General features: G+C 37.5%; 1 protein-coding gene across 1 annotated transcript; it reads right to left on the bottom strand.

Annotated features, from left to right (window-relative positions):
• Positions 1-3,702: 3,702 nt before the first annotated feature.
• On the bottom strand, positions 3,703-12,296 carry LOC137388179 (ice-structuring glycoprotein-like). Its single transcript, XM_068074682.1, has 2 exons — positions 12,199-12,296; positions 3,703-4,864 (listed from the first exon to the last, which is right to left on the bottom strand). Exons 1-2 carry the CDS (start codon positions 12,294-12,296, stop codon positions 3,703-3,705), a joined length of 1,260 nt encoding a protein of 419 aa, XP_067930783.1.
• Between the last annotated feature and the right edge of the window lie 1,922 nt (positions 12,297-14,218).

The raw sequence follows: 14,218 nt of genomic DNA, 5'->3' as shown, positions 1-14,218 counted from the left end.
AATTTGTTCATAGACGCAAGTAAAAGGGTTATGTAGTGGAAATGTGGCAATTTATAGACAATACAACATTGAATAAGAAGTACTTACCTTTTTTAATGTAGAAATTTAGTAGGTGAGAACTGCGTTTTTTTCAGTGACCCCAAGAAACCGACGTTCGTGTGACCTTCTCGGTACACATTGGCAGTAAGTATTAATCGCATGTAAATTACTATTCATTAAATTATTTAATGAGTAGTAAATTTTATTTGATTCACTACTAATATTAATACTAATTCAATTTTACTACTTACTCATATTAATTAAGTTTGCTTCGTACAACTGAATCAAAAAAGAAAAGAAATCTCTAAAATCTATTTATACTACTCATATTCGGGAGTTATCGGTGACTTGATATATCGAGAAGATATAAAGATACAATATTATTAGCATATCAGTATTTATCGTCCATCACTACGATGAATAGTAGGTTATGTATAGAGGCGTGTACTATGCGGAGATTCCCGTTAATGCGCCCTAGTGTTGAAAGAAATACAACACAGAACAGCCGCGCCCTTATATAAGCCGCATGGCTCACAAATCATCAGAAAAGAGTAGCGGCTAATAGTCCAAAAAGTACAGTACTCTATAAAGCGGACAGACAGATAGACAGACAATGATTGCCGTTTATATAGTAGATGACTAGACACTTGTAAAGGTCTTTTCTGTAGTCAGAAGTTAAACCAGATCTTATGGTGCACATAGCCAATAGTTCACGGCTGACAGACATTGAATGTTATCAGTTGTTGTTATATGTTGTTATATGTTATCAGTTGTTTTTATATGTTGTCATACGTTATCAGTTGTTGTTATATGTTGTTATATGTTATCAGTTGTTGTTATATGTTATCAGTTGTTGTTATATGTTATCAGTTGTTGTTATATGTTATCAGTTGTTGTTATATGTTATCAGTTGTTGTTATATGTAATCAATTGTTGTTATATGTTATCAGTTGTTGTTATATGTTGCTCTGTTATCAATAAGTTTTAAAAGTTTCGTCAGCTAGACATTTTAGTCAGTTCTATTTCTTCATATGGCCATTGTGTTCACCAAGTAATGTCAGAGTTCCTTACTGCCAGAAAGCAACTCATTGTTGAGAGGGAATGTAGGGTGTTCAGCGGCTACTGGTTTTAAAAATTCTGATATAAAAGCAGTTTATTCTTCAGAGCGCCAGGAAAATTTTAATATTCCGCAGAAGTTCAAGACCTTAAAATTTATTATTAATAATCATTTTTAGTTTACTGAATGCTGACAAACTTATAAAACTGTTTCCCATTAAATAATAAACTTGTACCTGAGTAAATCAGAAGTTTCCTTTCAACGGTCGGCATGGAGCAGCGCCAACCAGCCATGCCAGCGTTGCGGCTATGGCTAGTTGGCAGTCGTGGGGTGCGATCAGGTCTGGGGGCGTTCTGGTTGACAGGGATAAGCTCGCAGGGCTGCACAGGCATGCTTCACCTTCACTGACCTTTCTTTTACAGGAACTACCTTTCCGGGTCAAACCCAAATCTTGAGTGTTGATGCAACTAATGGCTGACAGTGCTTTACTAGACACTTGAATACTAAATGAATGAATGTTATAATGAAAGTACAAATTTACGCCTCAACTCAAGTATAGTATCGAGTGTTTTCACGCGCGTGGGTCTGCAAAGAGGGATGACATTAATGATAAGTGCCAGACGCACAGGCACATATTGATGAGGAAAGTGCTTTTTGGTTCTGCGGGCACTTCTCTGGTTTGCCTTCTGTCCCTGTGCTTGGTTGGTTTTGCGGTGGGCTTTGCAGTTTTGTCTGCTATGCTGGGGCGGCTGAGGGCCACAAAGGATGGTTGTTAACTCAATTTACATGTTGTTTAAATTATCTAGTCTGCAAATAGAGAGTTTTATTGGGAATATGTTTTAATTGTAGAATATTTTCTCCAATAAGGCAGAATAACTTCCTTTTTATCAACCAGATTCAGAGTTGCTTGAGTAGGAGCCTCTCTAACCCTTACCTGTGCTAGCTAACCCACAGCATTTAGAAGAGACTAGCTAGAGGTCTCGACTCTTACAGTTATTAGCTGGTCAAATAAGTTGCTCTTGGAGTTTAGTATGAAAGTGTATCTATTACCTCTACAGTAATTTATATGCATAACAATACCACTACTTTATACCAAACCAATTGCTCCATCAACACGTGTTTCTCTTATCTCCTTGTACCTATTCTCTTTGAGGTGAACAACTTCTATTTAGCATAAAGTTTGAGTGAAACATCCAACATTACAATGTTTCATGAGTATGAAATTATACTAATAAATTGGATGTCACTTTTTAAAAAAAATGCCTCTAGCGGTGAGGAAACACGCAACATCACGCAAAACACGCAACATCACATCAACATTTCATCATGTGTAACAAAAAATGAAAAAGCTGTATGCATGAATGGATGACTTCAAATATATCAAAAAGCCAAGCATAAAACTGCCTTTAAGCTTTTCAATGTTGAAAAGTTGTCTTTTCATGCAGACAATCCTAACACTTACTTTGATTAGTGATAACTTTCATGGGAAGATAACCGCTAAGTGTAATTGAACTATCACATTCTGACCTTTGCTTATGTTTTCTGAAACAGTCACTAATCTACCGTAGTAGCTTGCTGTAGAATGTTACACGTGTGAACAACTTACACACTTTTCTTCATCAACTGGTTTAGATGCTGCGCTTGTAATAGATTTCACCAGAACAGTAACTCCCTGCCTCTTCATCATCACATTTAACCTCGCCTTGTTTATTTTAGCAGAACTTCTATTAGAAACCTGACCTAAAAATATATTAATTTACACTAGGATTTGAGAATTGACCTGCAAATATATTAACTCACACTAGGATTAGACAACTGACCTGCAAATATATTAACTCACACTAGGATTAAAGAATTGACCTGCAAATATATTAACTCACACTAGGATTTGAGAATTGACCTGCAAATATATTAATTTACACTAAGATTAAAGTATTGACATACAAATATATTATTTTACACTAAGATTAGAGAATTGACATACAAATATATTATTTCACACTAAGATTAGAGAATTGACATACAAATATATTATTTTACACTAAGATTAGAGAATTGACATACAAATATATTATTTCACACTAAGATTAGAGAATTGACATACAAATATATTATTTTACACTGGGAAGAATCTCAAATGAATAGTCTGAGTCAAAACAATGAACTTGTTACGGTTTCTTGGTGGTCAAGAATTATTAAAATTTTAAAAATTATCAGGAAAAAGAATTAATAGGGTAGTTATGTGTTTTTGTCACCCTCTTATTCGGTAATGCAAGGCTTATGCTGTTGATCAATTGTTCAGAGGTAAAGTAAGCCGTCTCTTCGCAATTGTTAGTCAACAGATGTGGGTTCCAATAAAATAATAATAAATTGGTAATGATGATAAAAAACCATCTGGGTCGAACATTTATATGAATAATAAATGAAAAAGATAAACATCTGCATGATATAAAAAAGTGATGCCCAGGTTTATGCTTTCAGTATGATTGACGGAATTGGTAAAGCATGACCTCCAAGTTTCATTTCATCTTAACTTGGTCGTCAGGTTACTATTATGCATAAATTCACTACAAGCTTGTTCAAAGATCAGTCTGCAAGAATAACTGCTAAGATTTGCAGGAGTCTTTCCTATTAGCGAGAGTAGCGATGGTAGCGAGGGTTGCGAGGGTTGCGAGGGTAACCAGAGTAGCGAGAGTAGCGAGGGTAGCGAGAGTAGTGAGGGTAGCGAGAGTAGCGAAGATAGCGAGGGTAGCGAGGGTAGCGAGAGTAGCGAGAGTAGCGAGGGTAGCGAGAGTAGCGATGGTAGCGAGGGTAGCGAGGGTAGCGAGGGTAACGAGAGTAGCGAGGGTAGCGAGGGTAGCGAGAGTAGCGAGGGTAGCGAAAGTAGCGAGGGTAGCGAGGGTAGCGAGAGTAACGAGGGTAGCGAGAGTAGCGAGAGTAGCGAGGGTTGCGAGAGTAGCGAGGGTTGCGAGAGTAGCGAGGGTAGTGATGGTAGCGAGGGTAGCGAGAGTAGTGAGGGTAGCGAGGGTAGCGAGAGTAGCGAGGGTAGCGAGAGTAGCGAGAGTAGTGAGAATAGCGAGAGTAGCGAGGGTAGCGAGAGTAGCGAGAGTAGCGAGAGTAGCGAGAGTAGCGAGAGTAGCGAGAGTAGCGAGAGTAGCGAGAGTAGCGAGAGTAGCGAGAGTAGTGATGGTAGCGAGGGTAGCGAGAGTAGCGAGAGTAGCGATGGTAGCGAGGGTAGCGAGAGTAGCGAGGGTAGCGAGGGTAGTGAGAGTAGCGAGGGTAGCGAGAGTAGCGATGGTAACGAGGGTAGCGAGAGTAGCGAGGGTAGCGAGGGTAGTGAGAGTAGCGAGAATAGCGAGAGTAGCGAGGGTAGTGAGAGTAGCGAGAGTAGCAAGGGTAGCGAGAGTAGCGAGAGTAGCGAGAGTAGCGAGAGTAGCGATGGTAGCGAGAGTAGCGAGGGTAGCGAGGGTAGTGAGAGTAGCGAGGGTAGCAAGAGTAGCGATGGTAGCGAGGGTAGCGAGAGTAGCGAGGGTAGCGAGGGTAGTGAGAGTAGCGAGGGTAGCGAGAGTAGCGATGGTAACGAGGGTAGCGAGAGTAGCAAGGCTAGCGAGGGTAGTGAGAGTAGCGAGAATAGCGAGAGTAGCGAGAGTAGCAAGGGTAGCGAGGGTAGTGAGAGTAGCGAGGGTAGCAAGAGTAGCGATGGTAGTGAGGGTAGCGAGAGTAGCGAGGGTAGTGAAAGTAGTGAGCGAACAGTTAAATTTGTGACACCTGTGGGTTGTGGTTATATAATTTCAGTTACATGTTAGGGATTTTCCAAAGCGGGTGGTCATATTCTCTACTGTATCACCACTCTATACTGGCCACGATATAAAAGACTCGCGGTCACTACAATGGCTGCTCATAATAATTGTTGCTATGAGATGAAGGGATAAAGAAAAGAATGGGTGAAAAGAGGCAAGATCAGATAAGACCTAAGCAATTGTTTAACCACAGCAAATCAATAAGCCTACAGACCTTTTCACTCATTTCTATAGCTCGTGCTAATGTATTAAAGCGAGTAGAATTTTATGAATGATGGGCTATTTACTAGCATAGAATAATAGAGCTACAGTTACCACCATTCAGGTTTTATCCGAGTGAGCACGACTCCATACACTATAGACTCGTATAAAGAGATTGTGACGTGGCTGGAGCAAGTCCATGTTAAAGAGGTATTGCTGACAAGGAGACGAATCTGTGTTATAGAGGCATTGCTGACAGGGAGACGAGTCCGTGTTATAGAGGCATTGCTGACAGGGAGACGAGTCCGTGTTATAGAGGCATTGCTGACAAGCAGATGAGTCCGTGTTATAGAGGCATAAAGACAAAGAGATATCAAAGAGAATGACAGTAAGAGACAATCAGCAGGTTTATTCAATTTGTCTTAGGTCACTTTTCCACAATATTTAAAATTAGCATGGGTAATTTATTAAGTCCTTTTAGAGTTTTCAGCAGGTTTTGTCACTGCCGGCTGCTCGACAAGCAACTATATACATATTGAAATAGTATATTACATGTTTGAGAATATTCAAAGGGGCAGTAATGCTATTTGTCGACAGCTATCTGTGTATAGGGCATAACTAGATGAATAAAGACTCGGCATGTGTTGTGTACAAACTGTGTATAGAGTACAACTAGCTGAATAAAGACTCGGCATGTGTTGTGTACAAACTGTGTATAGGGTACAACTAGCTAAATAAAGACTCGGCATATGTTGTGTACAAACTATGTATAGGGTACAACTAGCTAAATAAAGACTCGGCATATGTTGTGTACAAACTGTGTATAGGGCACAACTAGCTGAATAAAGACTTGGCATATGTTGTGTACAAACTGTGTATAGGGTACAACTAGCTAAATAAAGACTCGGCATATGTTGTGTACAAACTGTGTATAGGGTACAACTAGCTAAATAAAGACTTGGCATATGTTGTGTACAAACTGTATATAGGGTACAACTAGCTGAATAAAGACTCGGCATATGTTGTGTACAAACTGTGTATAGGGTACAACTAGCTAAATAAAGACTCGGCATATGTTGTGTACAAACTGTGTATTTCTTTCTTGAATTGTCAACTTTTTCATCTGACATATCATAATATTCCGCTACTTTTGAAAAATAGCATTTTATTTCTTTCAGGAAACTGAGAAAAGGGTACAAAATGCTAATGCAGATTTATCTCCGCCTCGAACAGCTGACAGTCTGTATTTAAGTCGTCCGAGCACCCAAGCTACAGTAAGAGATGGAATTTTAATTAGATGGAATAGTGAGACAAACAACATGCTCCGGCGACCCAGAACGGCTGATTCAGATGGTATGTTGCAAAATTTGAAGTTAATTCATCGGTTTCTATGCTAAATAAACACCAACACCTTGCTAAGCATTTCCTGTAGCCAACAAACATATTAGGAGGCGTCTCCCTTGTCAGGACACTCTCAAATAAAAATTCCTTTTGCTTTTCTTTGCAACTATTTTTACTATTACAGTATTTATTGTTAGCAACAATTTTTTTGCATGGCCCAAGTACACAGACCCATGGCCCAAGTAACCAGACTTCCATTAAAAAGTTTTCATATTAGCTCCTCCTTATTTCACTTATTTTATTGAAGCAAAACCTGAACAGAACTGACCGATTCAAGCAAGCATGTCAGTTCGTATCGACATCTTCATAAACAACTCATCAATACAGCTTGTCACATGCCAGAGGGCAGCACCTGATGATGTCATATACATGTACACTGTATGTTCTTGTCACGTATACTGCATGCTGACATCATATTGTATGCTGATGCCATATTCTCTGATTATTTCATGTATACTCTATGCTTATGTCATGTATACTTAATGCTTATGGCATGTATATTCTATGCTTATGTCGTGTATACTCTATGCTGATGTCATGTATACTCTCTTCTTATGTTATGTTGCTCTATGCTTATGTCGTGTATACTCTATGCTGATGTCATGTATACTCTCTTCTTATGTTATGTTGCTCTTTGCTTATGTCATGTATATTCTATGCTTATGTCGTGTATACTCTATGCTGATGTCATGTATACTCTCTTCTTATGTTATGTTGCTCTATGCTTATGTCGCGTATACTCTATGCTGATGTCATGTATACTCTCTTTTTATGTTATGTTGCTCTATGCTTATGTCATGTATATTCTATGCTTATGTCGTGTATACTCTATGCTGATGCCATGTATACTCTCTTCTTATGTTATGTTGCTCTATGCTTATGTCATGTATATTCTATGCTGATGTCATGTATACTCTCTTCTTATGTTATGTTGCTCTATGCTTATGTCGTGTATACTCTATGCTGATGTCATGTACACTTTCTGCTTATGTCATGTATACTATACGCTTATGTCATGTATACTCTATGCTGATGTTATGTATACTCTATGTTTATGTCATGTATACTCTATGCTTATGTTGTGTGTACTTTATGCTGATGTTGTGTATACTCTGTGCTGACATGTATACTCTATGCTGATGTTGTGTATACTCTATACTGACATCACGTACATTCTATGCTGATGTTGTGTGTACTCTATGTTTATGTCACGTATACTCTATGCTTATGTTGTGTATACTCTATGCTGATGTTATGTATACTCTATATTTATGTCATGTATACTCTATGCTTATGTTGTGTATACTCCCTTTATAGTATACAGGCCTGTATTCCCTGGTTGCAAGTTGGGGCGGCTAAGCAAATTGGGGCGGCTAATGTTAGGCGACTAGTTATGAGCATCTGGGGGTTTAGAGGGGGCGATGTCAGCCCCCCTCAACAGTTTCTTTTATGTAGGGCCTCAACCGGGCATCTCATGTAGTTTTAAAAAATTTTATCGAAAAGTATAAACATTTTTTCTATTATTTGAGATTTGTTTGTTTTAGGTGATATGACTGCCAGGACGTTTTCAGATTAAAATAGGCTAAACTTGACCGCAGTTGAAACCCTCAGAAAAATACATCTTTTTCTTTTGAGCGTTTCAACAAAGATCAATTTTGCCGATTTTATTTTAAGTTCACCCTAAGGTTTCTATGCTTTCGTGGGGCTATTGCTAAGCGGATGTTTGTTAAAACTTGACCTTTTGCAAACCTTTATAAAAGTCGTTAACAAGAATATTTTGCCGATGATGATAATAATCACGCCCAATAACTATTAAAAGTTGACATTTATCTATATGGCTTGGAATAAAGTGATACTCTACAGCGATAAAAACAGTTCTCGTAGCCGTTGGGCAAATAACTGTTCGAGTTAATGATGTTAAGGTCGAGTTATCTGAAGCTATTTATTATTGCGTGGGAACGGACCAAACAAATCCGTATGAGTTAACCAAGTGTTCGTGATAAAATTTTAAATTTTATCCGAGGGCGAGTTATCCTAGTTTGACTGTACTTGGCCGCTAAAAATTCCTAAAAAGTTGGGGCGGCTCAGCCGGCCAGCCGCCCCAGGGAATACAGGCCTGATAGTATATACGTACTAGTGTATACTCTATATAAAACCTCTCATACTTACAAAAGACTTCCTTGTAAAAACATTGATGGTCTCTTGAATTAGAATATTAAAACAATGATAGTAAAACCATATCACATTCGCTTCCTCATGAAAAATTTAGTTCACTGATTAATGTCAGGTCGGTATAGTTGTTCATTTGTCTAAAGTGATTCAACAGATGGCTAAATTTGTGCCAAGGTCAATTTTCTAATTCTAGTGTAAATTAATGTATTTGCTGGTTAATTCTCTAGTCCTAGTGCGAGTTAATATAGTTGCAGGTTAATTTTGTCGTCCTAGTGTAAATTAATATCATAGCAGGTCAATTCTCTAATCCTAGTGTGAGTTAATATATTTGCAGGTCAATTCTCTAATCCTAGTGTGCGTTAATATATTTGTAGGTCAGTTGTCTAATCCTAGTGCTAGTTAATATATTTGTCGATCAATTCTCTAATCCTAGTGCCAGTTAATATATTTGCAGGTTAATTCTCTAATCCTAGGGTGAATTAATATATTTTTAGGTCAGTTTTCTAATAGAAGTTCTGCTAAAATAAACAAGGCGAGGTTAAATGTGATGATGAAGAGGCAGAGAGTTACTGGTCTGGTGAAATCTATTGCAAGCGCAGCATCTAAACCAGTTGATGAAGAAAAGTGTGTAAGTTGTTCACACGTGTAACATTCTACAGCAAGCTCCTACTACGGTAGATTAGCAACTGACTTCAGAAAACATAAGCAAAGGTCAGAATGTGATAATTCAATTACACTTAGTGGTTATCTTCTCATGAAAGTTATCACTAACCAAAGTAAGTGTGAGGATTGTCTCTGTGAAAGGACCACTCTTTAACATTGAAAAGCTTAAAAGTGTCTCAGGTGTCACAGATGCCTCAGGTGTCACAGGTGCCTCAGGTGTAACAGATGCCTCAGGTGGAAAGTTTTTAGACTTGTACTCCTACTTTGTTTCAAGCTGATAAAGCTATTTTGAAGGCAGCAGAGTTGAACTATGAAGCAGCACTAGATGTCAACCAACCATTTAGATCACAGAAAGACAAGTATCTGCAAGAATTTCATCTCCACAATGGAATCCGCCTAGAAAAGGTGAGACATCTTCAAATATCACAATAGTTGTACAGGCCAGTGCTAGTTAAAAGTATTTGTAATTTACTATGTTTTGATGCATTATTTATTCACCTGTGGTGCAGCAGCATTCCCACAGATGCAAAAGCTTATATCGTTAGTCATTGCTCAAATATGGCAATATTCCCAAAGGCAATAGGAAAATATATAGACTTATCGAGGCAGCTACATTACAGCCTTGTATCCTGTAAATATATAGACTTATCGAGGCAGCTACATTACAGCCTTGTATCCTGTAAATATATAGACTTATCGAGGCAGCTACATTACAGCCTTGTATCCTGTAAATATATAGACTTATCGAGGCAGCTACATTACAGCCCTGTATCTTGTAAAGCAAAAATTGTTTAATTCTATTTGCAGATGGACTTACCAAGGTTTAAGGCTAACCAAAAACTTCAGTCACGCGTCTGTAAGTCTGTAAGTCTGTAAATCTGTAAGTTGTGTTTCCTGGTAAAATCAATTCTACAGCTTTTTCATTACATTCTATACTCAAACCAACTTGGATGAATTTCTTATCGATGATCGCAATTGGAAGACGCTTCAGTCATGATCTTTGCTGAATTTTATGCTTTTAGTACATTCACTCTCACCTCATCAATGACAAACACATCTATGGCAAACACATCTATGGCAAACACATCTATGACAAACACATCTATGGCAAACACATCTATGGCAAACACATCTATGGAAATTTATCTTTTAATAACATGTTGAACAAATTACTTTAGTTGCAAAAGACGGCATTTCATCTTATCACAAATATGCAAAATTTGTAACTTACAATTCCAATTTATTGAAAATTTAAAATTACAAAGTTCCAATTCCAGTTTATTTATTTTAAACAGAAACTACCTCAAAAATGTTACAAATTCACACTGCTTCAGAGTTTGCACGCTATTTCAAGTCTGCTTCAGATTTTGCATAAAAAATAAATTACCATTTAGCACCTCTTTTGTCAAAAGTTTCAACAATCAATGATGGACACTTTTCATATTCTTTTTTTTACCATGATGGACACTTTCTGTTATATTATTCTGATGCTTTAAGACACAAAGTGTCACACACAGATAACTCATTGTTATTATATCCTCATTCTGAAGATTAGTTCATTTAAAAGTGCAGACATCTGAAGACTTTTCACGCCTAAAGCTATATCTATGTTTGTATCTATGTTGGCGTGTTTCTTTAATTTTAGTCTTATGCTCTTTTTGGCACTTTATCAAAAATATTTCACCTGATAATGATTATGATGCAAATAGGTCGACTAATCTGTTAGGTTGCACAAATCATTTGATAAATATAATAATCATGTTATTAATGATTTTCCGGTAACTTCATTTATTGATCAATTTATTGATTGATTGCTTATTGACTTACCGATTGGTTTATTGAGTTATGAAATTGATTTACTGGGGAGACCATCAGTTAATACACAGTTAATACACAGTTAATACACAGATGCACTGATGGATAGCATTCCCAACTAGTTAATAGTTTTATAATTCTATTGAAAGCTTTTGAATCGATTGAAATTTTTATTGATTCAATATATTTAGCTAGCTGTCTGCTGTTCCCCTAGGCAATCCTTATATGGTAAATAACAGTGCAATGCGACAGATGATCAACTCTTCTACTTCAGGAGCTCCAGTTGATCAAATCAATTTGGCATTTCAGCCAATAAACTCTCTCTCTCCACAGTCCACTCATCTTTGCAGCCGTCCTTTCAAAGCCAACTATCATTTCCGAACATGCCGAAAACCCTTGTAAGTGATTTTGAAATATTTTCACTTTTGCCTCGGTCGCTGTCTCGGTCGCTGTCATTTCAGCCAACCATTAATACAGTCAAGCTTATTTGAATGCAAGTTTTTTTAAGCACATTTCCAATCAGTATGTTTTCATTGTGCGGATTTGGATTTACGTTGAGTTACGATAAGTTTTATAATGGACCTTCGCATGCTGTTGATTAACACGACGCTTTGTAGCTTTGCTTTATAGCTTTGCTAAAGCAAATATATAATTCTTTGCCGAGGTCACAAAGCAGCGCACTCCTGCCTCGTCAAGTTGAAATGTCTGAATTTTTGAAAATGTTTAAAATGGAATAGCTTGCGCGGCATTTTTTTGCACATTATTCGCAAGAGCAGTTTCTACTTTTCGCAAGCATGAAACAGTTGATAAAAGTTTTCGACTAACAAAATTTGCTTGGTTCACGGGTTTTTGCCGATTCCATCTCGCAAATGACACAAACTCGCGCATTAACCCCATCATGGAAACGGAGTGAATGAATTGGAGCAGCCGTGAGGAAGATCACAGTCAAATTTGATGGCTACCACATGATATGATAGAGCCAGCTCCATCAGCTTGGTAGCGTTGATGACTCAATGCTTATCCGCTGCTAAGTAGAATATCCCGTTGTACTCAGCGCTCTGTATTGCGCACTGACTCCTAAAACTAATCTCCTTGTCTCTAGACTCCTTAGACTCTTTATTTTCTCTAGACTCCTTAGACTCACACATTACATTATTATAATGTAATTGTTTTGAAAAAGTTTTAACGCACCGATTTACATTAAAATGTGTGAGTCTAAGGAGTCTAGAGAGTTGTCTCCCATCTAAGCAAACAGATGAACATTGAAAGAATAAACATTTCATAAAATTGAACTTTTAACTTTTTTCTTGGAATATTTGTTTAAATGCAATTAGTCTGCCTTCTGAGTCACTCACTAAAGCTTTAACTAGAGTTGTCTTATCTGTATGCTTATATGTCTGCTTGTCACAGAAACTGCTACCTTACCAATTTGTTATTGTAGGCAGCGAGGGAAAGCGACGTACCCATTCACAACTAAAAAAAACATTATGAGCATATCCGACCACATCGATCACATTTGAGCATAAGTTCTACCTTCTGGTTTTACTGTTTCAAAAGAAACATGCTCTAAAACCTTTATGGAGCGCAAAATATTTAATAACTCGCAAGACATTGCAATGGCCCAAGACATCAATTGCCCGAAGCAGTCAATTGTATAAACATTATGTGACGGAGCCGGGAGCGCTACGCGAGAAGAGGTCAAGGTAGTCAAGGTCAGACGAAATAGACAGCACAGAGATCAAACCATTACATCTACCTAACAGAACAATTCAACATATAGTCACATCAACACGTTAATATCAAAACAAGAGGTGATATCTTACAACCCCTTGACAACACTCAAGTTATGAGTGATTATATTGCAGACAAGAGATGCGGGTGACATGTAGCGCTGTATTAATAACAGCCATAGACATCAAACTTGGTGGTATTGTTTATTAGTGATTGAAATAAAAAGGGAACAAGAATGAGACTGTCAAGTAGAGTCATGTAATGAGAGACCATAGCTAATACTACTACAAACACTGCTCTCTTACATTATGTATATAATCTCACACTTACTGGCAGCCCTCTCAAATTTCGTTGTTCACTTGTTATCACCTAATAGCAGATTTACGGAGTTGTCTGTTTGTCTGTCCCAAACCAATTCATAGAGAATTGACCAACAGCTAAGCACCCTTGAATCCGCCATGAACTATGTTCTCTAAAACTACTGGTTGAAAGATTAAAAGTTGTCTGCTCTCATATTTCAGCGGGCATAAAAAAGATATGATTGATTTTAAATAATTCTTTACTATAATAAAAGTCATGTCCATCCAAAGCCATAGCTAGACGTTGAGAAAAAAGATTGCATAAAACTCATAGATTCAGCTTAGAAGCCAGGCATCTTGCCATAGGTGCTACTCAACCTTCTTGCTGCCCTTGTGAATAATTGTATGCATAATATACCTAACAATCTACCTAACGATCTACCTAACGATCTACCTAACGATCTACCTAACGATCTACCTAACGATCTACCTAACGATCTACCTAACGATCTACCTAACGATCTACCTAACGATCTACCTAACGATCTACCTAACGATCTACTTAACGATCTACCTAACGATCTACCTAACTATCTCTTATGGCGCATAAGACTGCCTTGTTACTAGTCTTTATGTAACGCTTTACCAAAGTGCTTTGAATTTGTGTGTGACAGCCCTAGCCTCTATTAACATAAATTAAATGCAACACATTAACATTTAACATGTTACTGTGTTACAGCCTATATCAACATAAATACCGGCAGAGCATTGAGTAAATCGGTCACGACCTTCTCTCACCGACTATCCTACACACTATAAGACTAATAATATCGAGTGAAAGTACTTCTAATGCTGACCTTATTTCTAAACATATTACTATCAATTTTATATACTTTAATTTTATATACTTTAATTTTATAAACTTTAATTTTATATACTTTAATTTTATATACTTATATAAGTTCACAGAAGGTTTGTCAAGGTCCTTTGATTCTCAGTAAATACGCTTTAAAAAGACTCGATCTGATTTAAAATAATAT

The sequence above is a fragment of the Watersipora subatra genome, chromosome 2 (assembly GCF_963576615.1).
Source record: "Watersipora subatra chromosome 2, tzWatSuba1.1, whole genome shotgun sequence".
In the NCBI taxonomy this organism is placed as follows: Eukaryota; Metazoa; Bryozoa; class Gymnolaemata; order Cheilostomatida; family Watersiporidae; genus Watersipora; species Watersipora subatra.
Note: the sequence above shows the minus strand (reverse complement) of the source record. Positions and strands in the feature narration are given on the sequence as shown.